This window comes from Canis lupus, chromosome 1 (genome assembly GCF_003254725.2).
Source record: "Canis lupus dingo isolate Sandy chromosome 1, ASM325472v2, whole genome shotgun sequence".
NCBI lineage: Eukaryota > Metazoa > Chordata > Mammalia > Carnivora > Canidae > Canis > Canis lupus.
The window spans coordinates 117280229-117305996 of NC_064243.1; the positions used below are offsets into that span (position 1 = coordinate 117280229).

Below are 25768 nucleotides of genomic sequence, written 5' to 3' on the forward strand. Positions count from 1 at the left end.
GGAGGGAGTAAAGAGGTTTTTCAGGAGAGGAGGCCCACCCCAGAGGGTCAGGAAGGGGGCAGCAATAGCGGGATATATGCCTCAGCCTTGTAAACACATGGAAGTATGGATGAGGTGGTGAACTTAGGAAGTTGTGGGCAAGTGGCTCTTACCCAACCCAGTGCCTTATCATATGCAGTGTCTTTGGGATGCAGACAGAGTGATAGAAACTTCTACTCCATTAATGTGCCAAGGAAACAGGCAGAGGTTCTTGGCACAGGCTGAGCCCAGGCTTATCCCAAGCCTAGGAACTCTGCAGATAGGCCTGGAGAGTCTGTATTTGAGTCTCTGAGTCAAAGTCCCATCAAGGCCATGTCATGTGCCCGAATTAGGGAATCCCCACCACTCATCCCTGACATCCCTGCAGGGACCCAGGAAGTAAAAGGAGGGCAGGAAGCACCCTGCCAGCCCAGGCGATTCCCTCTGAGACTGCAAGGCACACACAGCTCCTGTTTGCCTTGGTCACTGCTCCATCCCCAGCACTGACCACAGGGCCTGGCACAGGGTGGGCCTCAAATGGTTGATGAATAAATAAAAAAAGAAACCTGGTCCAAAATGGATTTGGGGAAGCTGTTTTGATCAAACCCGTCTGGGTGAGAGAAAGATGAGGACTATTCCTTTGCTCTGCACCCTACTTTCACTTTTGTCCTTAAATTGGGGCCACCACTTTATAGACACACCTCCTCGTATCCTGCTCTGCTCTATTGCATTTTGTAGATACTACATTTTTTACAAATTGAAGGTTTGTGGCAACTTTGCATCAAGCAAGTCTCCTGGAACCAGTTTTCCAATAGTATTTGCTCACTTCATGCCTCTGTGTTACATTTGGTAATTCTCTCAACATTTCAAACTCTTTCATTATTCTTATATTTGTTATGGTGATCTGCGATCACTGACGTTTGATGTTACTATTATTAATTATTGTGGGGCACCACAAACCGCACCTATATAAGACAGCAAACTTAATTCATAAATCCTAAAAGTAGGTGTGTGCTGACTACTCTACTGACTGGCTGTTCTCCTGTCTGACTCCTCTCCTTGGGTCTTTCTATTCCCTAAGACAACAATATTGAAATTAGGCCAATTGGGGTGCCTGTGTGGCATAGCCAGTTAAGCATCCTACTCCTGGTTTTGGCTTGGGTCCTAATCTTGGAGTTGTGGGATTGAGCCCCATGTTAGCCTCTAAGCTCAGTAGAGAGTCTGCTTAGGATTCTCTCTCCCTCTGCTCCTCCCCTCACTCTGGAATAAATAGATAAATCTTAAAAAAAAAAAGGAAGAAAAGAAATTAGGCCAATTAATAACCCTACACTGGCCTCTAAGTATTCAAGTGAAAGGAAGAGTTACATGTCTCTCACTTTAAATCAAAAGCTAGGGGTGCCTGGGTGGCTTAGTTGGTTAATCAACTGCCTTCAGCTCAGGTCATGATCTTGGGGTCCTGGGATCGAGTCCCATGTTGGACTCCCTGCTCAGCAGGGAGTCTGCTTGTCCCTCTCCCTCTGCCCCCTGTTTGTGCCCTCTCTTGCGCGCTCTCTCTCTCTCTCTCTCTCTCTCTCTCTCTCTCTCAAATAAATAGATGAAAATCTTAAAAAAAAATCAAAAGTCAGAAATGACCAAGCTTAGTAAGGAAGGCATGTTAAAAGCTGAAATGGACTAAAACCTAGGCCTCTTGCTCTAGTTAGCCATTTGTGAATGCAAAGAAAAAGTACTTGATAGAAATGAAAAGTGATACTTTAGTAAGCACATGATCAATCAGAGAGCAGTCTTGTTGCTGATATGGAGAAAATTTCTGTTCAAAGCAGCTACAACATTTCCTTAAGCCAAAGCCTGATCCAGAGCAAGGCCCTGGCTCTTCAATTCTGTGAAGGCTGAGAGAGGTGAGGAAGCTGCAGAAGAAAAGCTGGAAGCTAGCAGAGATGGGTTCATGAGGTCTAAGAAAAGAAGCCATCTCCACCACAGAAAAGTGCAAGCTGAAGCAGCAAGTGCGAATGTAGAAGCAGCAGCAAGTTACCCAGACGATCTAGCTAAGATAATTCATGAAGGCAGCTACACTTAAGCATTAGATTTTCAAATAGATTTTAAAATATAGATTTTCCTTCTCTATTGGAAGGAGACACCATCTAGGACTTTCATAGATAGTGATAAGTCAATGCCTGACTTCACAACTTCAAATCCCAGGCTGAGATCTACTGCTCAGGAAAAAGAGAGAGAGAGAGAGAGATTCCTTTCAAAATACTGTTCACAATGTACCTGTCACCCAAGAGCTCTGATGGAGATGGATGAGATTCATGTGTTTGTTTTTTTTTAAAGATTTTATTTATTCATAAGAGATACAGAGAGACAGAGGCAGAGGGAGAAGCAGGCTCCAGGCAGGACTTATGCGGGACTTGATCCCAGGACCCTGGGATCATGCCCTGAGCCAAAGGCAGATGCTCAACCACTGAGCCCCCCAGGCGTCCTGAGATTCATGTTTTCATGCCCACTGGTACCATTCAATTCTGCAACTCATGGATCAAGGAGTCATTGTAATTTTCAAAGCTTATTATTTAAGAAATATATTTTATAAGGCAATAGCTGCCATAGATAGTGGTTCCTCTGATGGGCCCAGGCAAAATAAACTGAAAACCTCTTGGAAGAGATTCACTGTTCTAGATGCCATTAAGAATGTCTGTGATTCATCAGAAGATGTCAAAATATCAAGGAGTACAGGGGTTTGGAAGAAGCTGATTCCAAACCCTTGTCGATGACTTTGAGGGGCTCAGGACTTCAGTGGAGGAAGTCACTGCAGATGTGGTGGCAACAACAAGAGGACTACAATTAGAGGTAGAGCCTGAGCGTGGGACTGAATTGCTGCATGCTGAATTGTTTCATGATCAAACTGAAGAGATGAGGAGCTGCTTCTTATGAATGAGCAAAGAAAGTGGAAGTGGTTTCTTTCTTTTTTTTTTAAAGATTTTATTTATTTGTTCATGAAAGAGAGAGGCAGAGACATAGGCAGAGGGAGAAGCAGGCTCCAAGCAAGGAAGCCTGATGTGGGACTCGATCCTGGGACTCTGGGGTCACGCCCTGAGCCGAAGGCAGACGCTCAACCACTGAGTCACCCAGACATCCCAAGAAAATGGTTTCTTGAGATAGAATCTACTCCTGGTGAAGATGCTGTGAAGATTGTTGAAATGACAACAAAAGATTTAGAATTTGTCATATTTTAGTTGATAAAGCAGGAGAATTTGAGAGGCCTGACTCCAATTCTGAAGGGAGTTCTACTGTGGGTAAAATGCTATCCAATAGCATCACATGCTAGAGAGAAATTGTTCAGAAAGGAAGTCAATTGATGCAACAAACTTCATTTTGTCTTAAGAAACTGCCACAGTCACCCCAGCTTTCAGCAACCATCACCCTGATCAGTCAGCAGCCACTGACATCAAGGTGAGACCCTCCAGCAGCAAAAACACTCACTTGATGGTTAGCATTCTTTAGCAATAAAGTTTTTCTTTTTTATAACTTAATTTATTTTTTAAGGTTTTATTTATTTATTCATGAGAGACACAGAGAGAGAGAGAGAGGCAGAGACACAGGCAAAGGGAGAAGCAGGCTCCATGCAGGGAGCCTGATGTTGGACTCGATCCTGGGACTCCAGGATCACGCCCCGAGCTGAGGGCAGATGCTCAACTGCTGAACCACCCAGGGATCCCAGCAATAAAATATATATATATATTTTTTTATGATAGTCACACACACACACACACACACACACAGAGAGAGAGAGGCAGAGACACAGGCAGAGGGAGAAGCAGGCTCCATGCACCGGGAGCCCGACGTGGGATTCGATCCCGGGTCTCCAGGATCGCGCCCTGGACCAAAGGCAGGCGCCAAACCGCTGCGCCACCCAGGGATCCCTTAAACTAAGTATTTTGTTTTTTTTAAGGCATAATGCTATTACACACTTACTAGACTACAGAATAGTGTAAACATAATTTTTAGGTGCATTGGGAAACCACAAAATTCATTTGACTCAATGGGGTGCCTGGGTGGCTCAGTTGATTGAGGATCTGACTCTTAATTTTGGCTCAGGTCAGGTACTCAGGTTGTACCTGAGATTGAGCCCCACATTTGTCTCTGTGCTGAGTGTGGGGCCTGCTTGAGGTTCTTGCTTTCCCTCTTCCTCTGCCCCTCACCCCTGGGCTCATGCACACACACACGTACACTCACTCACTCAATCAATAAAGGGGTGCCTGGGTGGCTCAGTTGAGTGTCTGACTCTTGATTTTGGCTCAGATCATGATCTCGGGGTCCTGGTATCAAGTCCTGCATTGGGCTCCAGTCAGTTGTGAGACTGAGCCCCACATTAGTCTCTGCACTGAGCGGGGAGCTTGCTTGAGGGTTCTTTCTCCCTCTCCCTCAGCCCCTCCCTTATGCATAAGCAGGTGCTCTTGCTCTTGCTCTCTCTCTCTCAAATGAATAATTCCTTAAAAATATTAAAAATAAATAAATTCATCTAATTTATTTTATTGCAATATTTGCTTTATTGTGGTGGTCTGGAACCCAATCTGCAATATCTCCACGGTGTGTCTGTCCTCATATTGGATTTCAACTGTGTAGGGAGGGCACCTTGCAGTACCTCCTGGGAGCCACAGGGAGGAGAACCCAGCTCTCCCAGGGCAAGATGCTCAATTCTTTGGCTGACTGACAGCTAGCTTCCTGGAGTGTGGGTGATGAATCAGAAAGAGCTAGACTCAAGTCTCCTGGAGCCAGTCCCTGAGGGATGGAGGGAGAAGCTGAGGTGGTCAACATGGTTCTAGACTCTCAGGGTTTTTCTGGTCCAAAAGGCTCAAAGCAGCCCTTTAAAGTTCAAAGTGTCATCTGAAGCAGGCAAAGGCCCTCTGGTGCAAAGGACCCTCTAATAAAAGGGTAGGATGTCCCTTTCTCCTTCCTGGGGCTCTGAAGCAGCCTCTGACTTTCATTTTTCCCTAAAATCCATTCTTCCATGACATCCAGGAAGGATCCATGCTCAGAATCCTCCACAAATCCCAACTGCTCACCATGGCTTGGGGATGATTGGGTTCTGGCCTTCCTCTCCCCTGTCAACCCAGAACTGCTGGGAGAAGCTTTCAAGGAACACTGCTGCCACCTGTCCCTGCAACTCAACGTCTTCAGAAGACTGGAGCTTTAACTGCTTTAGGTCTACGTTAAAATATCCACCCTCAAGCCAGTTGAACCAAGGATACTGACCTGATTGCAATCATATCGCCACTGTTTTATTTTCTCCCCAGAACTTGTCATTCTCTGAAGTTATCTTGTTTCCTAATTTTTAAATTAGATTATGATATGTCTTCTCTGCCAGAACATAGGCTCCACAGGACAGGTACCTGATCCATCTTGAATTCCAAGTGCCAAGAGCCAAAGTGGCTGCCCAGTGTTTGTGAACAGAGAATGGGAAGAGGAATCAGAATTAAGTGGGATTGATCCAGGAAGTCTTCCTGGGAGAAGTTTAATGAGCAAAAGCTACACAGGAATAAAAGGTGGGTGGCAAAGGAAGAAACCAGACCTGCTGGACAACGTGGCTGCTTTCTTGGGTGTGATAGTAATATTGGCAGAGGCACAGGAAAGGAAGGGACATGGATGTCCCAAATTCTGCCTCCCAGTACTCCACACCCCAGCTCCCTTTCTCTTCAAAGATTTTAGGCTTTTCACCTAGGTATTCACCAATATCCCATGGCCCCAGTGTGCATCCCTTCAGATCCCACATTTCCTTTCTGAAGCCAGGAGGCTGGATCCCAGCCCCTAGGTGTGTCTGTAATGTAGCAATCAGGGCTGGGCTTTGCCTCCTACCTACACTCAAGTTCTGGCAGATATGGGGTGGGGTGGGGGCAGGCCTGTGGGAAAACAGGGGTTTACTGGTATTCTCGGAGAGGAAACTAGAAGAGCAACTGGACTTGGAGATGGACTGATGCAGAGCCAGGCAGTGTGGCTCTGCCTGACACCATTAACCCTATGTGATGCATCCAAAGCAATGCTGAAATCCAGCGATTCTTAGCCACCCACCACCCAAATTGCTGGGACTGTGAGAATTCCTTACCCCTTTCTTCCCCCACTTGCCCAACCATGGGACACTGAGCACCCAGGAAACACAAACCCACTGAGGCAGGACAGGGACACTACATTCTAAAGATGGCACTTACAGCACAAATCATGTAAAGCCAAAACTGCCCTTGAAGATCCATCAGGAAGGTACCAAAAGGAAACAAAGCTGTCCAGCATAGACAGTTTTCTTCTCCAGCAAGGGAATGGATTTCTTTGGTTGTGCACACTGTGTTCAGAGGCATTTTACACCTACCCCAAGAGGTACCTGGAGTCCGAGGCAATCGCAGGTTCATTCTGGGGCATACGCTCATTGAGGGCCATTACTCTCTTAATTTTCTGTGTTCATTTTACCAAGAGTGTACAGGTTAACTCGCTGAAAGTAATGCACGTATGCTTGGGAGCTGCCATCTACGGCTGCGTAGGCTGCATGCCTCGAAGGGACACGAGGCGAGGGGACTAACGGGGGCTAAATGCAGCCTGCCCCCCTACTCTCAGGGCATGAGTCCAATTCATGCAAGGTGTTGTGGGCTGGTGAGGTCCTTTATGGGACACAACTCCACAGCACAGCACAGCATAGGAGCAAATCTAGGTGCAGGCCCTGGAATCCTGGGGTACTCATGCCAGCCTTGCCACACACTGGCTGTGACTGACCTTGGGTGAGTTACTTAACCTCTACGTGCCGTGGTTCCCCTACCTGTAGAATGTGGATAATTATAGTACCTACCTCACAGAATCACTGTGCTATTTCAATGAGATCATTCATTTAGAGCACTCAGCACAAGGCCTGTCACATAATAAGCCATCAATACATTGGCTAACATTATTAGAAGCATTAGCATTAATTAGGTGGAGAGGAAAACACTGGGAAGTCAATGTGTTACAAAAGAACTCTACAGCTAAACAGATGGTGGTGTTTGGCTCATCTGTTGCTTTGGATCACCCATGCCAAGGTGCTCCTCCATGAGCATGCCTAATGGGAGTTGACTATACAATATCAGTTCTCTTTTGTCCATTCTTCATTCTCTCTGCTCCCAGAGTTGACCCTATTGACCCTATATTAGCTGAATGGTGGTTAATGAGCTCCTTCAGTCACTGTTAACTAATTAATAAGAATCCATTACACATTAAAAACTTGTGTCCTCCAGAAAACCTTTTGAGAGGCACTCCACCCACCTCAAGCATCTTCTCACTCGTCTCCTCCAGCAGCCTGACCATGCATGATAGTCACTGCCACCTGGCCATCTGCACTTAGTGAGTGTTCTTCAAGTCCTGTCTCCTCAGGTACCTCTACAAAGGAGGAGATGCTGTTATAAAAGCAGAGATTTCCTGAGCCTATAGAGGGGCCAAGGTGGGGGGGCATGATGGGAATTGAAGCCCCAACTCCTGGGGTTCCTAAAGATTGTTCATGAGTGCCATCTAGCTCTTCCACCCCAGGCCTGCCATCTGTGTGCATTGCATCAGGTTGGGGCAAAGAGGCCTGCTCTCAAATAAGGTCTTGCTTTGTCCTGGCAGCAGCAGCCTATGTTCTGGCACCTCCCTATGACACCAGGAACCGGCTGGTCCACCTGAACCTCGTAGAGAAGGTGGCTTGATTAGGAGATTTTGTCACTTTGTGGTGATACAACTCGCAAGTTGGGGTATGGGACAGGGGGCGGGAGAAGCTCGATGAAATGGACAAGGCACTCAAAGTTCAGGACCTAGATCCTATCTCCAAAGGGCCATCTTTTTTTTTTTTTTTTTTTTTTTTAATTCATGAGAGGCAGAGAGAGGCAGAGACACAGGCAGAGAGAGAAGCAGACTCCATGCAGGAAGCCCGACATGGGACTCGATCCCGGGACTGCAGGATCACGACCTGAGCCCAAAGCAAATGCTCAACCACTGAGCCACCCAGGCGTCCCTAAAGGGTCGTCTTTAAGACCTGTGTGTGTGTGTGTGTGTGTGTGTGTGTGTGTATCTGTTGTTTTCTCCCCTGCGTGTTCTCTAGTCCTTGTCTTCTTAGTTCAAGATAGTCATCTCTCTGAAGACCCAAGAGTAAAAGATGGGCAGCTGGATAATGGGAGGGGTCCAGCCCCAAAGAAGGAAAGTGTACAACTTGGTGGAAGGATGCTCGAACCCTAATTTATCCCATCTAACAAATGCTGGCTCTTCCTGTAATCTGTGTAATGCATGGTGTAGGGGCATATAAAGGTGATTAAGAGTTGGTTCTCAGCTTCAAGGAACTTCATATTCTAAGAGAAAAATAAGAAGAAAGCATGAGTTACCCCAGGTACAATGCCAGAGATATAAATGAATTGCTATGGCAATTCCCCAAGAAGGGAAGGGTATGGGGAATGAGGGTGAAGGATGATGGGAAAAATCAAGGAGCTTCATCCAACATGGATGTTGGGTTCTGAGAACTAGAGATGACAAGAAGGGCATTTTAGGAATAAGCAAGAGCAAGGGAAGATGCTTGCAGGACCAAGAACGGTATATTTGGTAGGGAGTCCAGTTTGGCCAGAATGTAGGGTCACATGCAAAGGAGTAAAAAAAGAACAAGTCAGAAAGACATGTTGAGGCCAGAGCATGGAAGTCTAGGAGTTTATACAGAATTGGGAAGGGTGGGGAAAAGCCAGAATTATGAGAGCAGAATGAAGGATATAAGGGAAAGAGATAAAGACAAAAGGAGAGGTTGCTTGGGTGCCACTGCCAGTCCTTTGGAGGGACAGGTTCAACCTGTCTCCATCCCAGCTCCATTGGCATGAAGCACCCCATTGCCATCTCACCTTCCTAGTGCCTGGGGCAGAATGTGAATTGAGAAATCCAAGGTAAGTGGGGAACAGTCTACACCTCCCCTTCCCAGAGCCCCGGGGGTGGGCGATGGGATCTGGGGGTGAGTCAGTGGGGTGGGGACCCCATTTCTGCTCACATCCACCTCCCTGGGAATATAAAGGGCAAGCGGTGAGGCCCCGCCTCAGAGCACCCCAAACTTGACACCATGAAGATCCCAGTTCTTCCTGCTGTGGTTCTTCTCTCTCTTCTGGCGCTCCACTCTGCTCAGGGGGCTTCCCTGGGGAGTTCTGAGGTGAGCACATCACCTGGATTCTCTTTCTTTTATCCATTACCTCACTTAGTCCTTCATTCCTTTACCTTCTATGCATTACTGGGTGTGTGGCTCCTGTTTTTGGAGATTATCAAAGGCTGAATGAAAAGTAGGGGCTTTGAGGAAGGGAAGAAAGAAGGAAGGAGACAAAGCACTCCCAGGAAGACATGTAGATGGAGATGCTTTATTTCTGGAAGGGATGGTTGAGAGTGTAGGTGGAAGCTAGACATCTGAATCCTGGGAGGATTCAGGGGCTGAGGTCGGTCATCTGGGCTCAGCCTCACCTGTGTTTCATCTACTCCCAGGGAATGGCTTCCAGGTGACTGCAAGCTCCCTGCTGTCTCTGAAGCCTAGCCATAGCACGGATCCTTAGGAGGCAGTCTCCAGCCAGGAGGAAGCTGGAGGGCCCTCTCTCTCCCAAGGTTGGGGAAGAGTGTCCGTGCTGGATTGAAAAGTCTAAGATGGGATCACATACACAATTGCTTGGGGTCCAAGCAAGTGAAGTCAGTGAGCAGGCGGGCTGGTGGGGCCCCAGGGAAGATGGAGCGGACTTGCCCAATCTAAAAGGGTCCCTGTATATCACCTTTTTATAAAATATTTTATTTATTTATTTGAGAGAGAGTGAGAGAGCGCACGAGCAGCGACCAGGGAAAGGGAGAAGCAGGACCCCCGCTAAGCAGGGAGCCCAATGCGGGACTCAATCCCAGGACTCCGGGATCATGACCTGACCTAAAGTCAGCTGCTCAACCGACTGAGCCACCCAGGCGCCCAGTCTGTATACCATCTGACTGCTACTAAGCAGGAAAACATACTGGTGTGATCAGAGGTTTTAAATTTTCAGGAGAAGCCAGAAGAAATCTGATTTATGTATTTTAATTAGAAATGTATTATTCAAATTAAAAAACAAGCCAAACTGCTATGAGAGCTAAACATTTGGGTCTAGCCTATAGGATAACCATTTATGACCTCTGTAGTGGAAAGGAAGAGCTAAGGGACAATGAAGCCAAGCAGGGAGAGTGACAAGATGGGGTGCACTGAAGTCCGAGGGCGCTACTACGTGGGGGAGGGAAAATGGTGACTCTGACTTTGGTCGCAATAAAGTCACAAAGCAAACCAATCTCAATCAATTAAAGGCAGGCAGGGCACCTCAGCAGCGTGGCTTCTACCTGCGTGCTAATCTCCCCCACCCAGCTCTATGGGCTAAGCGTAGGAGTCTCAAAAACATCCCAAGTCAACTGCATGGCAACACTGGCTCAATGTTCTTGGGAGGAGTCCTCTCTTCTCCACCCCTTGCACCTGCTGCCTACCGCGGATGCAGGCCTGGCCTTTTAGCTTCTGTCTCACGCACACCACTCTGTTCCTTCCTCTTTGCCTTGCACATCTGTCAACCATCTGTCTTACTGGAATAGAGCATGTTATCTGAGGCCACATGGTGGACTGGCCCCATGGGGGCCTGGCCTGTGGAGGAAGGCAGGCCTGGCAGAGAGGGTTTTGGGACAAGGACTTGCCATTATGTGATCATTTGGCTTTCTCCCCTTCATTTTCCAGGAAGAAACGACCATTGGTAATTATGCAGCAGGCCCTGAGGTAAACTCCCTCCCACATTCTAGCCTGAGTCTGTGCCCTGTCCTGTGCCCCTAAGCCACTCTCTTAACACCCCGTCTCTTTGCTTAGGCCTTTAACGCTCAATTCCTGAACATCGACAAGTTGCGCTCTGTAAGTACCATTCTCTAGTGTTGCCCCCGCAAACATCCACACCGTAAAGACCAGTGCCGTAGTAGACAGCTTGCAGAGCTGCCATGAACCCCTTATCTTTTCCAGGGGGCTGGGGGCTGAGCTCTGTCCTCCTCTGGAACTGACCTTCTTCTGGTCTCTCTGTCTCCACAGGCTTTTAAGCCGGATGAATTCCTGAACTGGCATGCCCTCTTTGAGGTAAGTGCATGGGCCCTCCTTCCTCTCCTTGACTATCTGCAGTCTTTCCAGGGTAGGGCCAACACATTCTAGTTCTAGCCCTTTGGGTTCTTTCCTGAGTTCTCAGAGGAAGTCATCACCTTGCTGGACAGAAGTTTCTTCAGGAGGCTGACATGGCCACACCTATTTTCCCAATGTGGCAGTGGGGGAGCAGAGCCAGAGTCAATTCCAAAATAGGCAGAACTTAATCAGACAGGTGTTTGTTTGAATTTCTTTATCATCTATGAAGAAACCGAGGCCCTAAGTTGGGTGGCTTACAAGTAGAAGGAAAAGTCAGCGACAGCGTGGGCATTAGAGCCTGTGTCACACGACTGCACATTCTTGCTACGTGTCCTCGCACAAATGTCTCTCAGTCTCAGCTTCCTCGTCTCTGATGCGGGCTTGCTAGTACCTACCTCAAAAGGTAGCTGTGCAGACCAATGAGAGCATGCCTACAGAGCAGCTAGTATAAGGCAGATACAGATTGGGGGCTCAGGAAATACTAGTTCTTTCTGTAATTAGAAGTGATAACACCATCCCCACTATGGAGAGCTCATTCACTGAGTGTTTACTGATCCATGCCCACCTGACCTGTAACACATCACTCTCGCTCTTTCTTTCTCTTTTAGTCTATCAAAAGGAAACTTCCTTTCCTCAACTGGGATGCCTTTCCTAAGGTAAGAGGCGGTGGGCAGTAGAAGGATAGAAGTCGGGGGTGAGGGAAGAAGTAGACGATCTGGGAGGAAGGTGAGGACGGGTAACAGAAGACAAACCTTCCTCTCACTAAAACTAAGGGAAGTCTCAGCTACTGTATTTAGAGAATGAGAACTCAGATCAAGGCAGAGACTCCTTTCTATCACTGCCTCACGCTGTCCTGGGCTTCCTCACAGGGGACTCCAGCTCCCTGCCCTCAAGGGTCCCCCAATCTGATCACACCCTCTCTCCCTCCAGCTGAAGGGTTTGAGAAGTGCAACTCCTGATGCCCAGTGACCGTTCCCTTCAAGACAGAGCACTGCTGACACCCACTGGAAGAGGGGCTGGTGTGGGATCTGATCACCAGCTTACAATTACTCTCTCTGGGCTCAGTAACACCAATAAAATGTTTTCCAACCTAACAGTTCCTGTATCTGTGTCTGTCCTTATCCCACTGGGCTCTAGAAGGGAATGAGGATGAAGTAAGCTCCAAGGCTGGTAGGCAGAAATCTTGAATTCTGAGAAGGTAGTAGCAATGACATAGGAGGAAGTAGGGAGGGCTTACCAAGATGGCAAGAGATGCTGTGTGTCTTAGTTCCTCAGTACTGGCTGACGTACTTGAAGAGCATGAAGCTGTGAGTTGTTTGCTAAGATCTTCAAGGAATCAAACCAGCAATTACTGGTACTTCCCCTCCACCTGCCTTTTGAGAACCTGATTACCTTGGTGGGGTCAATGTGGTATAAGAGAGCTACCTGGAATCTAAGGCTCAGAAGCCAGCTGAAATCATATGAGCTCATCTAAAATCCCTTTTTAAGAATTAGGTAGCTTGTAAATAAAGAAGACTCGTGATGTGATCCTGGGCCATTCTAAGCCTCCATTTGTTTATCTGTGAACCGAGCATGGAAATAAACAAGAATGATAATAACTACCCTGTGGTGTTGTTATGCAAGTCAAAAGAGATAAGGTAGGTAAAGCCCCTTGCACAGGGCTGGGCATACAGTAGGTACTCACGAAATGTTCCTTCTATGCCCCCTTTCGATGCCCCCAGAGAGCTGCCCCAATGACCCAGATTCATTATGGACTCCCTCACCAATCCATCCATCCATTCATTTACTGCAAAGGTCTTGAAACATGGAATGGGTTCCATCTCAGTTCTGCACGTGTATCCCGCATAGAATCTCTGCGTCTGCTCTGGGTACTTAAAATGTTGACTTAGTGGGGATTATTTTCGGTTTCTCGAAAATTGGGAAAATCGGAGAGCAATGTACTTGCGACTGGCTTAAATCCAAGCCTTCTTTACAGGATGTGGTCTCGAGATCTGTAAAATTCCCCTTGGCAAGTGTCACTTATTTACAGTGCCTTTTGACTTGTATCAGTGACTGAGTTTGCAAACTCTGGTCTATAGCTTACTTGAGGAAGTGGACTACAAAGGGAAATTAAACTTGTGTAGGGAAGCAAAAACTTCCTTCTACTCTCTGAAATTCTGTGGCTGGCCTAAGAATTAAACTGATATAAGACAGGTTAACAGGAGAAAAGCATAAAAAGTTATTATATATATGCATATATAGATATTTTTCTTATTTATTTGAGAGAGTGCAAGAAAATGGTGGGGGAGGGGCAGAGAGAGGAAGAAGAAGACCCCTCACTGAGCCCCACATGGGGCTCAATCCCAGGACCCTGGGATCATGACCTGGGCTGAAGGCAGACACTTAACCGACTGAGCCACCCAAGAGTCCCTATTTAATATATTTTTACACGTATACAGGAGTCTTCAGAGGGAAAGAAGACTCAAAGGAGCCATTAAAAAGGTATAAAAAGGTGTAAAATGTATAAAAAGCTTATATGTCTTTTGTATGCAACAGATGACAGATTGTGGGGATGTGATAAGACAAAGGGGGCAAGACAAGACTGGGGACAAGAAGTTGTGGGACAGTGATTAGGAAATATATGGGTGAAACTAATGGCAGGTAGGGGTTATTCTAGTACGTTTGTTTGTACAGGCTGGACTTGACTCCCAGGCTCTGCTGATAAGAATGTCTTCTCTTCCTGGTACAGGGAGGGCACCATTCTCAAGGAAAATTTTTATGACTTGCTTTTAGGTAGAAAGGGCAAGGTCAGAGAGCCCTTCCTGCATCTGCTATTTCTGAATTGCCTTCAACTTAAAATAATCAATATGCAAAAAGCAGTGGGGTGGCATGTTCTGAACCCCTTTACTTGGCTCCTGCTTCCAGACTAGACAAATAAGATATATAAATGTTGCTTATACCCCTTCCTTCTGGTTAACTAAAAATAACAGACACACACATAAATGAGAAGCAACTTATACATGGGATCATCAATAAAAAAGAAAAAGAAAGGAGCATGCTCATGTGCTACAATCAATTAAAATATTTAGCAAAGATTGAATGTTCATAATTTGGGTGATTGGAACTAGAGTAGAGGAAGGCAGTGGGGAGGTCCTCAAGATGTATGTATTGAGCGGATAGGTTTTAGGGGAGGCCACGAGTCATCACACACAAGTCATGAGCATCTTTGAGATAAAGCAGGAGTTCTCAGAGTGTAGGCCGGGAATCAGCAGCATCAGCATTACATGGGAATTTATAAGGAGCACAAATCCTTGGGCCCCATCCCATATGAATTAAATCAGAAACTGAGGGTGGGGCTCAGTAATCTGTTTTAACAAGCCCTCTTGATGATTCTGATGCATTAACGCTTCAAAACTATTGAGAAAAAGAAAGCCAGAGAATGATTAATGTAAAATTCAGGACCTTGATTACCTCTAGTGGGAGAGACCATCATGTGATAGGGGAAGGGAACCCGGAAGGGGTTGGTGATGATGCGGGAGAGCTTGGTTCTCGTCTCACAGACTCAAAGAATGAATCTTGTGGACAAAGGACAGTGAGTAAAGCAATAGAAGTTTATTAAGTGAGGATACAGAGAAAGCTCTAAAAAATGAGAGGGGTCCCAACAGGGTTGCCATTGAGGGCTTTTTTGGCTGGCCTTTTTCAGAAAACCTGAGTAGGGAGTTGATGGACTTGACATTTCTTGTGCCCTCTTGAGTGAATGACATGACTGTTTTGAGTCCCGATGATGACTTGATAGCCGTTGAAGGAAGATACTCCCTAGCATTTGAGCCAGAGGCCAGATTTACTTCCTTATCTCTGTTTTTGTTGCATCTCAGTGTCCTTGGGACTTATGGGAACACTTCTCTCATGAATATCTCTGGATCTGCTTCCGGGGAAGGTCAGAGAGTCCTACTTGTATCTGTTTTTTTAATTTTCTTCAGCTTGAAATATTCAGTGTACCAAGGCACCATATTTAGGGTAGCACGTTCAGAACTCTGTCAACATACGTTTTGTACACACTTCCGTATGTACTATTTCACAGTAAGCTACTACTAAAACAAGAGAATATCTTTGAGTAACTTGTGAGTGCTTAGGGAATTACAGAGAAAAGCAAAAATTTTTAAGTCCATGAAGACTGGAATCTTATGGGGAAAAAAAAGAGCATTGATATGTTTGTGTAAACGAGTGATGGATGTACTCTGGATCAAGTGAAATGGACAGAAATATACCAACACGGGCCAGGTAATTCAGAGGATTCAAAGAATGGAAGACAAGACCTATTCCCTGTGGAATATGTAGGATGAGGAAGAAGTCAGGATGGAATCACACTTTACTGTATACTTCACACAAACCACAAATGCCTCTTGGATAGATAGTACACCACCCATTAAATGGGATGTAGAGACATATGTTGAGATATGGAACAATCTCAGATACAGTAAAATGAAAAAGCAGCAGAGCAGTGTGAACAGTATGTTAAAAAAAGAGATGGTACAAATAGATGTTCTTACATGCATGAGATAGCTCTAGACTAAAACTCAAGAATTAGCAGCTTTCACCTCTGGAGGCTGATGTACTTTTACTGTGAGTCCTTTTGGATTTTATGAAAAATTTTTTTAATTCTGTGCACTCTTACATATTCAAAATAATATGTTAAAAAACTAAAATTCTCTAATAAAACAAACACACAAACAACCCTTTGCCTTTTATGGTAACAGGGCCCAGCCCATGAACTGGCCCAGACTGTGCACTTCTTATTGAATGAATGAAATCAATTTCCCATACATTTACCATACCTCTTTGCTACTTAAAGTGTGGTCCTTATTGGTGGGGTCTAAACCATAATGAGATACCACCTCACACCAGTTAGGATGGCTAAAACTAACAACTCAGGAAACAACAGATGGTAGTGAGGATGCAGAGAAAGGGGAACCCCTCTTACACTGTTGGTGGGAATGCAAGCTGGTACAGCCACTCTGGAAACAGAAGGGAGGTTCCTCAAAAAGTTAAAAATAGAGCTACCCTACGATCCAGCCATTGTACTACTAGGTATTTTTCTAAAGGATTCGAAGGGGCACCTGCAGCCCAATGTTTATAGCAGCATTGTTCACAATAGCCAAAATATGGAAGAGCCCAGATGTCCATTGACAGATAAATGGATAAAGATGTCGTGTGTGTGTGTGCATGTGTGTGTGTGTGTATGGAACTAGAGGTATTATGCTAAGTGAAATAAATCAGTCAGAGAAAGATAATTATCATATGATTCCACTAATATGTGCAATTTAAGAAACAAAACAGATAAACATAGAGAAGACAAAGAAAAATAAGACAAAATTAAAGGGAAACAAACCATAAAAGACCCTTAACTGTAGAAAACAAACAGAGCTGCTGGAGGGGAGAGGATGGGGGAAAGGATAACTGGGTGATGGGTGTTAAGGAGGTACGTGATGTAATGAGCACTGGGTGTTATATGCAACTGATGAATCACCAAATTCTACCTCAAACTAATAATACACTATATGTTAATTAATTGATTTTAAATAAAAATTAAAAAAAAATAAAGTGTGGTCCTTAAACTAGCAGCATTAACATCACCGGGTTCAGGAAAAATTCACTCAGCCCACCCCAGAGCTAAGGAATCAGAATACACATTTTAACCAGACATGCCCCCTCCCAGGGTTCAAATGCACAGTGAAGTTTGAGAAGCACTGCCGGAGGCGTTAAGTGCTGTGCAGAAATGCCTCCTAACAGCTTATGATCCAGCTGATGATAAAGGAAGTACACCGGAAGTGCTGGATACCACTAGAAAATATGTGTTTAAATTCAGCAGAAGGGAGAAATTCCTTTTGAGTCAGGGTAAGAACAGCAGGGGAAGTAACTTCTGAGTGGGGCATTCATGATGGGTCTGAAAAATGATTCGACTGATTTCAGTCCAACATGGAGTTTAAGAAACAAAATAAAGGATCATTAGGGGGAAAAGAGAGAGGCAAGCCAAGAAACAAACCATCAACAAATTGATGGTGTGAGAAAGGAGGGGAGTCAGAAGCCTGATGGAGATTAAGGAGGGCTCTTGTCTTGAGGAGTACCGGGCATGGAAGAGCTGAATCGCTAAATTGTACACTTGTGACCAATATTAAACTGTATGTTAGCTAACTAGAATTTAAACAAAAACTTAAAAAACAAATCAACAACAAACTCTCTGGTTACCTTTAGAGGCTGCCGGGAACCCATTCATTATTTTGAGAACTGATAAATCCAGGGAATAGCTCAAGCGTTCATTCTCTTTCTTGTATAAATGCGCCTGGGGCAAACCAACAAGTTTTCTTTACACAAGGATTTGCAGCTAATAAATGCAGACAGAATAACAGAATTCTAATACTGCCATTTTTGCAAAACTTAATAAAATACTGGATTGAGGTTGGCATCAATGATTGCTAAAACTGCCCGGTGAAAGGCCGACAGGGAACTTTAGAGTGGTGGGTCAGGCTGACAACCTGTGAACTCATGGATCCACCTGACACTAAAAGGCTCAGGATAAGGAGACTAGTCTCTGCAGATCTTATAGGAGAGAAGGGATGGATCACCACTGTGGAATGTTCTGGCCAAAAATCACCCCCCAAATCTGATTAAACCTTTGGAAGCTAGATCTAACCACCAGTTTGCAGGGGGAGCAGAAAGGAACCTGGTAAAGGGCTCCAGGGAGAAATCAGCAACACCACGGGCCTTCTGGAGGCCTAATAGGTCTGTTTCCTTAACAAAAACATCATAGGAAAAAAAGAGAAAGGGGGGAAGGAATTTAAAGATAAAAACAAATTTAGGAAGTAGATCATATAAATGCAATGTACAGATCTTGTCAGTATCTTGATTTGAACAAATCAACTACAAAGAAAAAGATTTATGAGATGGTAAAGCAAAACTGAACATTGACAGATTGACACTGAGAAATTATTCATCTTTCTCAGATGTGATATGGTATGGTGGTTATGTTTTTGAAAAAGAATCATTACCTTAGAGATACATAATGATGAATTTACAGATGAAATGACAGACTAGGATCTAATCTAGTGGAGTGAGAAGGTTGGGGTATATAGTGGAAATAAGGTGGTAACTACTAAAGCTAAGTGATGGATATTGAAGGGTTCATTATACTAGCTTTTGTAACTTTTGTATATTCTGAAAATTTCCCTAATAAAAGTTTTAAAAAATATTTTTTAAAAAGCACACTTACATACTTTTGGACCAAGGGAGAGGGCAAAGGATGGTGCTTTGTGGGTAGAGCTATACACACAGAACTGGTAGTGCAGGATCCTGGCCTGGGACATTGTAATTCAGTTTGGCTATCCTGTAGGTGTTAGAAATGTAGGTTGGGTCAGATGATGGAGGGCACGAATGCAAGGCTGAGAGATTTCCACTCCATCCTCTGGTCAGTGAAGGTGGTCATAGCCACAGCTACAACTGCAACAAGCCACCCTTATTTGGCTGTTATCAGGAGCTAGGCTGTATGCCAAGAGCTTTGCGTATATTATCTCAGTTGATCCACATAACAATGCCGGTGGGTTGGCAGACATCATTTCCCCATCTTACCAATGAAGAAACTGAATCTCAGAGAGATAAAGTAATTTGTTTAGGCCAACACAGAGCCAGTACCTGGCAGAGTCAGGATTAAACCCGCCCACGTCTAGACTATTACCCCACTTTAACTGCACTAGTTCTAACTTCATTTGCTTTATGTACTGGGGTTCCATATAAGATTTCGCTGGACAAAATGCTTCCATTCCTTAAAAAAAGATTTGGAAACCACTGCTGTGAATGATGAGCAGTTGCTGAAGGCATTGAGGCAGTATTGTCTAATGGTTAGATCACAAGGTTTTGTTCTTGTTTTTTTTTGTTTGTTTATTTTTAAATCAGTCAGACCTGGTTTCAAAACCTAATCCTACCACTTTATTAGCTTACGTGACCTTCGGGGATCAAGGCCTCAGTTTCCTCATTTGTAAGGTAGGAATAATACTGGTACTTCAAAGCAATTAAGAAACAATAAATATTAGCCCAACTTTATATTAACAAACAGCAGGTGTTCTTATTATGCTACACATCTCCTGTCACATCAGGACCCAGACAGATGCATACGCGAAGAACTGATATTCACCACTGCATTCATTTGCTTCCTTCCAACAGATGAAGAAACGTAAGCTCAGAAAAGTGAAGTGCCTTTCCCAAGGGCAGAGCCAAGTTTTATTTTTATTTATTTATTTATTTATTTATTTATTTATTTATTTATTTTTAAAGATTTTATTCATTCATTCATAATAGACAGAGGGAGAGAGAGAGAGAGAGAGGGAGAGGGAGAGAGAGAGGCAGAGACACAGGCAGAGGGAGAAGCAGGCTCTATGCAAGGAGCCCGACATGGGACTTGAACCTGGGAATCTGGGATCACGCCCTGAGCCAAAGGCAGGCACTCAACCGCTGAGCCACTCAGGTGTCCCATGTCATGTTTTTGAGTATGTATAAAATATCTCATAATCAAATATTTAAGGCAACAATAAAGACACCTCAATTTCAACCTGCCCAAAGCCATTTCAGCCATGAGGGGATTCTGTGGCTGACAGCACTTATGCTACCTCCTCAGCACATTTATCATTACTAAAAACATCTTCTACAATTTGTTATCTTTATGTTACTCTAGAGTTGCTGTCCAATGCAGTAGCAACAAGCCACATGTGGCTACCGAGGATCTGAAATGTGACTAACCACAACTGAGATACGGACAAGTGTAAAACACAAACACTGGATTTTAGATATTGCACACATACACACACAATATATAAATATCTCACTAATATTTTTTGTATTACACGCTGAAATAATATTTCAGATATATTAAGTTAAATAAATTCAAATTAATTTCACCTGTATCTTCTTACTTTTTCAAAATTTGGCTATTGGAAAAATTCAGGTTACTTATGTGGCACACATTACATTTCCAGTAGATAGAGTTGACCTAGAAAGAGATCAGTCCCATAAAGTTCATGGGAACTCTTTTCTTTCCCACTACAGGCCTAGCACATAATGTGGGGCACAGAGTAGGTAACTTGAAAACACTCCTGAACTGAATGAAGGACTGGCCCTCTTGTCCACGCCGAAGCCTACATCTGGGCATGCACAATCAAGCTTCTGTCAGAGACCGCCAAACGAGAACTTCCCTTCACGTGTTCCTGCTGAGAGGCCCCTCTCCAAGGTACCACACAATCCCGGCCCTACCGTAATGGCTCAAACATCTCCCACAGCAAGAACCTCCCTTCCTATGATTCACTCCCTCTCCAACAGGCAAGAAACTCTACCTTAAAATTCCAGAATCTTCCCCCTCCTCCCCCAGATGCCCTGCATTCCTGAGAGAATGTGAGACCCTCTCCCACCATGAAACACCTCATTCCTGCCTCTCCCCCCCAGGCCTCCTCATCACTCATTCCTAATGTAGAATCAGGGGCCAATGTCACTCCAGCACTGGCCACCTGATGAAGAGATCCATTAGGGCTCCAACTATCCACAGATTCCCCCCGTACAGCTTATTCTCAGGAGAGCCCTCCTCACTAACTCCTCACAGAACATCTGGGGTCCTGACCCTAGAACGACTAGGTCCTTCTAGGGTCAGGACTAGTCTAGGTCAGGACTCCTAGAAGCAGGAGACAGGAAGACTAACTTTTGATTCCTTATATTATCTCCAAATGAGATATTTAGAGAGGCAGGCGATGCTACTTCAAAACTACGTCTCATTCCCAGGCCACCTCGCTGTTTCTTATAACTAAAATCGTCTTCACAATCATATTTGCCCTAGATACACTTTTGTATAATTCATTCCATGTAAACCTCTAAAACCCCACACAAGGCTAGGAACAGTTTGCTTTGGCCAGGTGCCTGGGTGGCTCAGTTGGTTAAGCAGTTGCCTTCCGCTCGGCTCATGATCCCACAGTCCTGGGAACATGCAGGATCTGGCTCCCTGCTTAGTGGGGAGTCTTCTTCTCCCTCTGCTCCTCACCCCACTCCTCACCTCTCTCTTGCTCATGTGCCTTATCTCAAATAAATAAGTAAAAATCTTTTTAACCACCCCCCGCCCCACAAATACACCAAAGTTTGCGTTGGCATTGCTTCATTTCCCAATAGACTTCAAAGAAGACCCTCGAAGTCTCTCCTGATCTCAGAGAATCCCTGAGGTCCAGCTGTGACCCCGCAAAGACCCTGCTCAGAGATAAACCGTCCCCTTGAGGCCCAAACTTACAGTTCTTATATCCACGGTGAAGAAGTCAACTTCCAGTTTCAACTCGGCTTGGGACACCAACACCCCCTCCTCGTCCGCTCCCCGTACTCGAGGGCCTGGGCGTCGAGCTTTGTGAGCCGTCCCCACCCTTGTGCTTCTCGTCAGGAGGGACGCCACAGCCTCTCCAATCATTGCCCTTGGCGCTTCTCGTGTTTCCGGGCACACTTCCGGTTGGAGCTACCCTGCGCATGCTCCCTGGCTCTGGCGTCTCAGCTCCCAGGCTTTCCTACCTGTTTCCGCTGCGCGCTCCTCCCACTCGCCCCCCCCAGCTCTCCCGTGGCCTGGTAACACATCAACTTTGGTTCGGTGTCTGCAGAGGAAAGCATCTTCAGGCCTCGCTTGAGGGCTGGCTGCCCTCTTTTTTGCCCGCCCGTAGAGGTCCTGAAGGGTGTGTGCACACCGAGAGTTACAGAAAAGGTGGGAAAGCTGAGACACAGGTGTGTGTGTGTGTGTGTGTGTGATGGGGGACACTGGCGTTCTGTCCTAAAGTGGGAACCCGCGAGTTCCCAAAATTTGAGCAGCGCAGAGCTCCTCCAGGACCTAGAAGGTAGAGGGGAGGAATTGAAGAGTGCAAAAAGGTGTTTTCTCTCTTTTAAAGCCTGTTAAAATAAGGGAAAGGAGGAAAACAGTGGGGAAGAAATTAGGAAGACAAACCATGAGAGACTCCTAACTCTGGGAAACAAACAAAGGGTTGCAGAAAGGGAGGTGGGTGGGGGGATGGGGTGACTGGGTGACAGGCATTAAGGAGGGCACCTGATGAGATGAGCACTGGGTGTTATATGTTGCCAAATTGAATTGAAATAAAATTAAAAAAAGAAAAAAGAATCTGGCACTTAAAGCCTGTTACATGTTGAGATGATAATACTTTGAATATGTCAGAGGAAATATAATGTTCATTTCATCTGTTTCTTTTCTTTTTCAATGTGGCTATTAGAAACTTAAAAATAGCTGACATTATATTTTCATTGGACAGTGTGCGTTGATAGGACACATTGCAAAGCTCCTAGGCCAGTGACTGGCACATAATAAGCATCTGATAAATTCTCTAAATGCAATTTTGCAGATTGCTTCCCTGTGAAAAAGCTTTCCCGTGGTTATCGAGGATGCAGCCGTGAGTAAGACAGAACAGCTCTGTGGCACTCATTTCTAACTGGGGAGACACTTACAATAGGTAAGTGAATACAGAAAGAGTGCACTTTCAGATCATGATAAATAAATGCTGGGAAAGCAATCAAATAAGGGCAGTGGAATAGCAGGGATCGGCAGTGTCTCTTTAAGGCATCAGGGAGGGCCTCTCTGAGCTGGTAATGTTTGAGCTGGGGCCTGAATGACTAACAGAAGGAGCTGGCTGTGGAAGGCCTGGCACTGGAGCTCCAGGCCGAGGAAACAGACTCTCCAAAAACCCTGAATCAGGAATGAGGCTTTTCTAATTGAGAAATGGAAAAGAACTCTTATTTTCAGGGAAAAGGTAGTAGGAAATGAGGCTGCAGAGGTGGAAATGTGGTGTCCTGTAGGTCACAAGGGACTAGTAGGCTTTAGCCATTGGTATTTGAAACATGACTGGAAATCTTTGCAGCCTTCTCCACCCAGTTCTTGCAGAGACTCAAGCCCTGACACTCTGCGGCATCCATTACATGCAATGAATTAGGTCATCTATTGTAATAGAGAGAAAATGGCATTGGCTAGTATCATCCTTAGGAAAATTGAGAAAACAGTCACTCATACCATTCTCTGGAGGGCGTAATTCTTTCCCACGACCCAAGAGAGGCTGCATGAGAGGCGATTTAGCAAGAGATTTGAAAAAGACCACATCAACCACAGTATAGAGAGTACATGGGATGGAGCCAAGAGGAAAGAATGGAAGCATGGAGATCAGTGGGGAGCCTTCACAGTGGCCCAGATGAGAGTTGGCTGTGGCTTCCACTGGGCTGAAGTAGCTGGATGGTGAGAAGTGAGCATGTACTTTGGAACCTAAAACCAGCTGGTGTCAGTGGATTAGACATGGGGAGGGAAAGGAAAGAGAGCAAGGAGTCAAGGATAACTACTAAGTTTTGGGCCTGAGCAACTGGATGAATGCCAGTGTCATGTTGTGGAAGGTGAAATGACACGGGGTCACTTATGTCAAGAGGTTTCAAAATGGAGCTGAGAAGCCATTAAGGAGATGGGCCTTGTGCATTCCCACTGGTGAAATCATGAACTTTTTTTTTTCTTTTTTAAAAGATTTTATTTATTTATTTATTCATGAGAGAGAGAGAGAGGCAGAGACATAGGCAGAGGGAGAAGTAGGCTCCATGCAGGGAGCCCGATGTGGGACTTGATCCCCGAACTGGGATCACACCCTGAGCCAAAGGCAGACGCTCAACCGCTGAGCCACCCAGGCGTCCCAAAACCATGAACTTTTGAACTGGGCCAAACTGCAAATATTGCAAGGACTCAGCCTGAACACCTGCGATAGCAAGAGGCTTCACTTAATGATAGCCTTAGCCACCAATTATGTTCAGTTAAGGTTAGTTTTTTTTTGTCACCAACACCAGTCAAAACTCTTTGTAAGCAATATATATAAGCATTCCTTTTGTCTTTAAAAACCCTTGATTTGTGTTCCCTGGGGAAGGACACAATTTTGTTTGGTACCCAAATCCATTCTTCTTGAATTACAAATGAGTGCTTTTTTTTGTTGGTTGGTTGGTTGGTTTGACCCCACCCTACCCCTACCCCCACCCCCATTTTTTTTAATTTTTATTTATTTATGATAGTCACAGAGAGAGAGAGAGAGAGAGGCAGAGACATAGGCAGAGGGAGAAGCAGGCTCCATGCACCGGGAGCCTGATGTGGGATTCGATCTGGGGTCTCCAGGATCGCGCCCTGGGCCAAAGGCAGGCGCCAAACCACTGCGCCACCCAGGGATCCCCCCACCCCCATTTTTTTAAAGGTCTTTATTTATTTATTTGAGAATGAGAGAGAGAGATAGCAAGAGAGAGCCTGCACGAGCAGGGGCCAGGGAGAGGGAGAAGCAGGCCCCCTCACAGAGTAGGGATCCCTATGTGGGGCTTGATCCCAGGACCCCAGGATTATGACCTGAGCCAAAGGCAGATGCCCAATTGACTGAGCCACCCAGATGCCCCTGGTTTGCTTTTTTGTTTTGTTTTGTTTTGTTTTTTGTTTTTTGAGAGAGAGAGAGGGAGGGAGGGAGAGGGAGAGAGAGAATGCAAGCGTGTGTGTGTCCACAAGGAGTGGGGGGCAGAGGGCGAGGGAGAGAGTCCTAAGCAGAGTCCCGATGCAGGGCTCCATATCACAACCCTGAGATCACGATGTGAGCTGAAATCAAGAGTTGACACTTACCTAACTGAGCCACCTAGGAACCCCTAAGTGCTTTTGTTTTATTTTAGCTCCGTCTCTTTTCTTGATGGACATGTGTACAGTGATTTGGATTCCAGTCCTGTTCTGCTGGATGACCCTGGGCAAATAAGTGGCTTCCTCTCTGTTGAGCCTCAGTTTCCTCATGTATACAATTGGGATTGCCATGGAGTTTTTTTTTTTAAGGTTTATTTATTTATCTTAGAGAGAGAGCAGAGCGATAGGAGCAGAGGGAGAAGGAGAGTGAATCCTAAACAGACTCTGCACAAAGTGCATAGCCTGACTCGGGGCTTGATCTCACAACTCTGAGATCATGACCTGACCTGAAACCGAATCAGCTGCCTAACTGTGCCACTCGGGTACCCACCACTGAGATTTGATGACATCATGCATGAAGAGCATGGGTCTGGCCCATGATAAGCCCTTAAACTGTTATTATTATCATTGTGATCATTCCTGCATGACTAGCATACTTAGTAGGTAAAAGCATGGGCTCTTCAGCCCAGCCAGACCTGAGTTGAGTCCCTGCATTGATTGTTTTGTGACCTCGGTGCAGTCAATTCACCTCCCTGAGCCTCAAGTTCCTTTTCTGTAAAGGGAGTGAATGATAATACCCTCCCTCCAGACACAGTTGTGAGAATTCAGTAAAGTCTTGAGTGTGTGTCCTACTCAGTGTAGGACATAGTAATTGCTCAGTAAACAGGGCCTAAATACTAGACTAATTTGAGTTTTCTTCTCCATGTGTATTTGGGGAGCAGAATTAGTACTTAAGTCTTTGTATTTTTATCACCAAATAATACATGCCTATTGAAAAAATATAAACGGTGCAGAATTACATTAAGTAGCAGATGCAAGTTGACCTACTTCTTCCCCTAACTCTTTAAGTAACCACTGTTTACTGTTGCAGAGCCTTTCAG

At 45.3% G+C, this 25768-nt stretch overlaps 1 protein-coding gene and 2 long non-coding RNA genes across 4 annotated transcripts in view; 2 read left to right on the plus strand and 1 right to left on the minus strand.

The window, feature by feature from the left end:
• Positions 1 to 21647, minus strand: part of LOC112643646 (uncharacterized) — a 41625-nt gene extending 19978 nt beyond the window's left edge. Inside the window, exon 1 of the long non-coding RNA XR_004808210.2 lies at positions 21459 to 21647. This is a non-coding gene — a long non-coding RNA (uncharacterized LOC112643646). The remainder of the gene's footprint in view (positions 1 to 21458) is intronic.
• LOC112643622 (keratinocyte differentiation associated protein) lies at positions 9032 to 12261 on the plus strand. Its single transcript, XM_025421800.3, has 6 exons — positions 9032 to 9178; positions 10745 to 10783; positions 10871 to 10912; positions 11084 to 11128; positions 11776 to 11823; positions 12098 to 12261. Exons 1-6 carry the CDS (start codon positions 9092 to 9094, stop codon positions 12134 to 12136), a joined length of 300 nt encoding a protein of 99 aa, XP_025277585.1. The 5' UTR covers positions 9032 to 9091; the 3' UTR covers positions 12137 to 12261.
• A 71-nt stretch (positions 21648 to 21718) lies between the features above and the next one.
• Positions 21719 to 25768, plus strand: part of LOC112643648 (uncharacterized) — a 47892-nt gene continuing 43842 nt past the window's right edge. For both annotated transcript variants that reach the window (XR_003125851.3, XR_003125852.3), the window contains exons 1-2: positions 21719 to 21914; positions 22561 to 22668. This is a non-coding gene — a long non-coding RNA (uncharacterized LOC112643648). The remainder of the gene's footprint in view (positions 21915 to 22560; positions 22669 to 25768) is intronic.

Coding starts and splice junctions, on each gene's coding strand:
- LOC112643622 (XM_025421800.3), top strand. CDS start 9,092: ATGAAGATCCCAGTTCTTCCTGCTGTGGTTCTTCTCTCTCTTCTGGCG. Junction 10,784..10,870: donor ATTATGCAGCAGGCCCTGAG/GTAAACTCCCTC, acceptor CTCTTTGCTTAG/GCCTTTAACGCTCAATTCCT. Junction 11,129..11,775: donor ACTGGCATGCCCTCTTTGAG/GTAAGTGCATGG, acceptor TTTCTCTTTTAG/TCTATCAAAAGGAAACTTCC.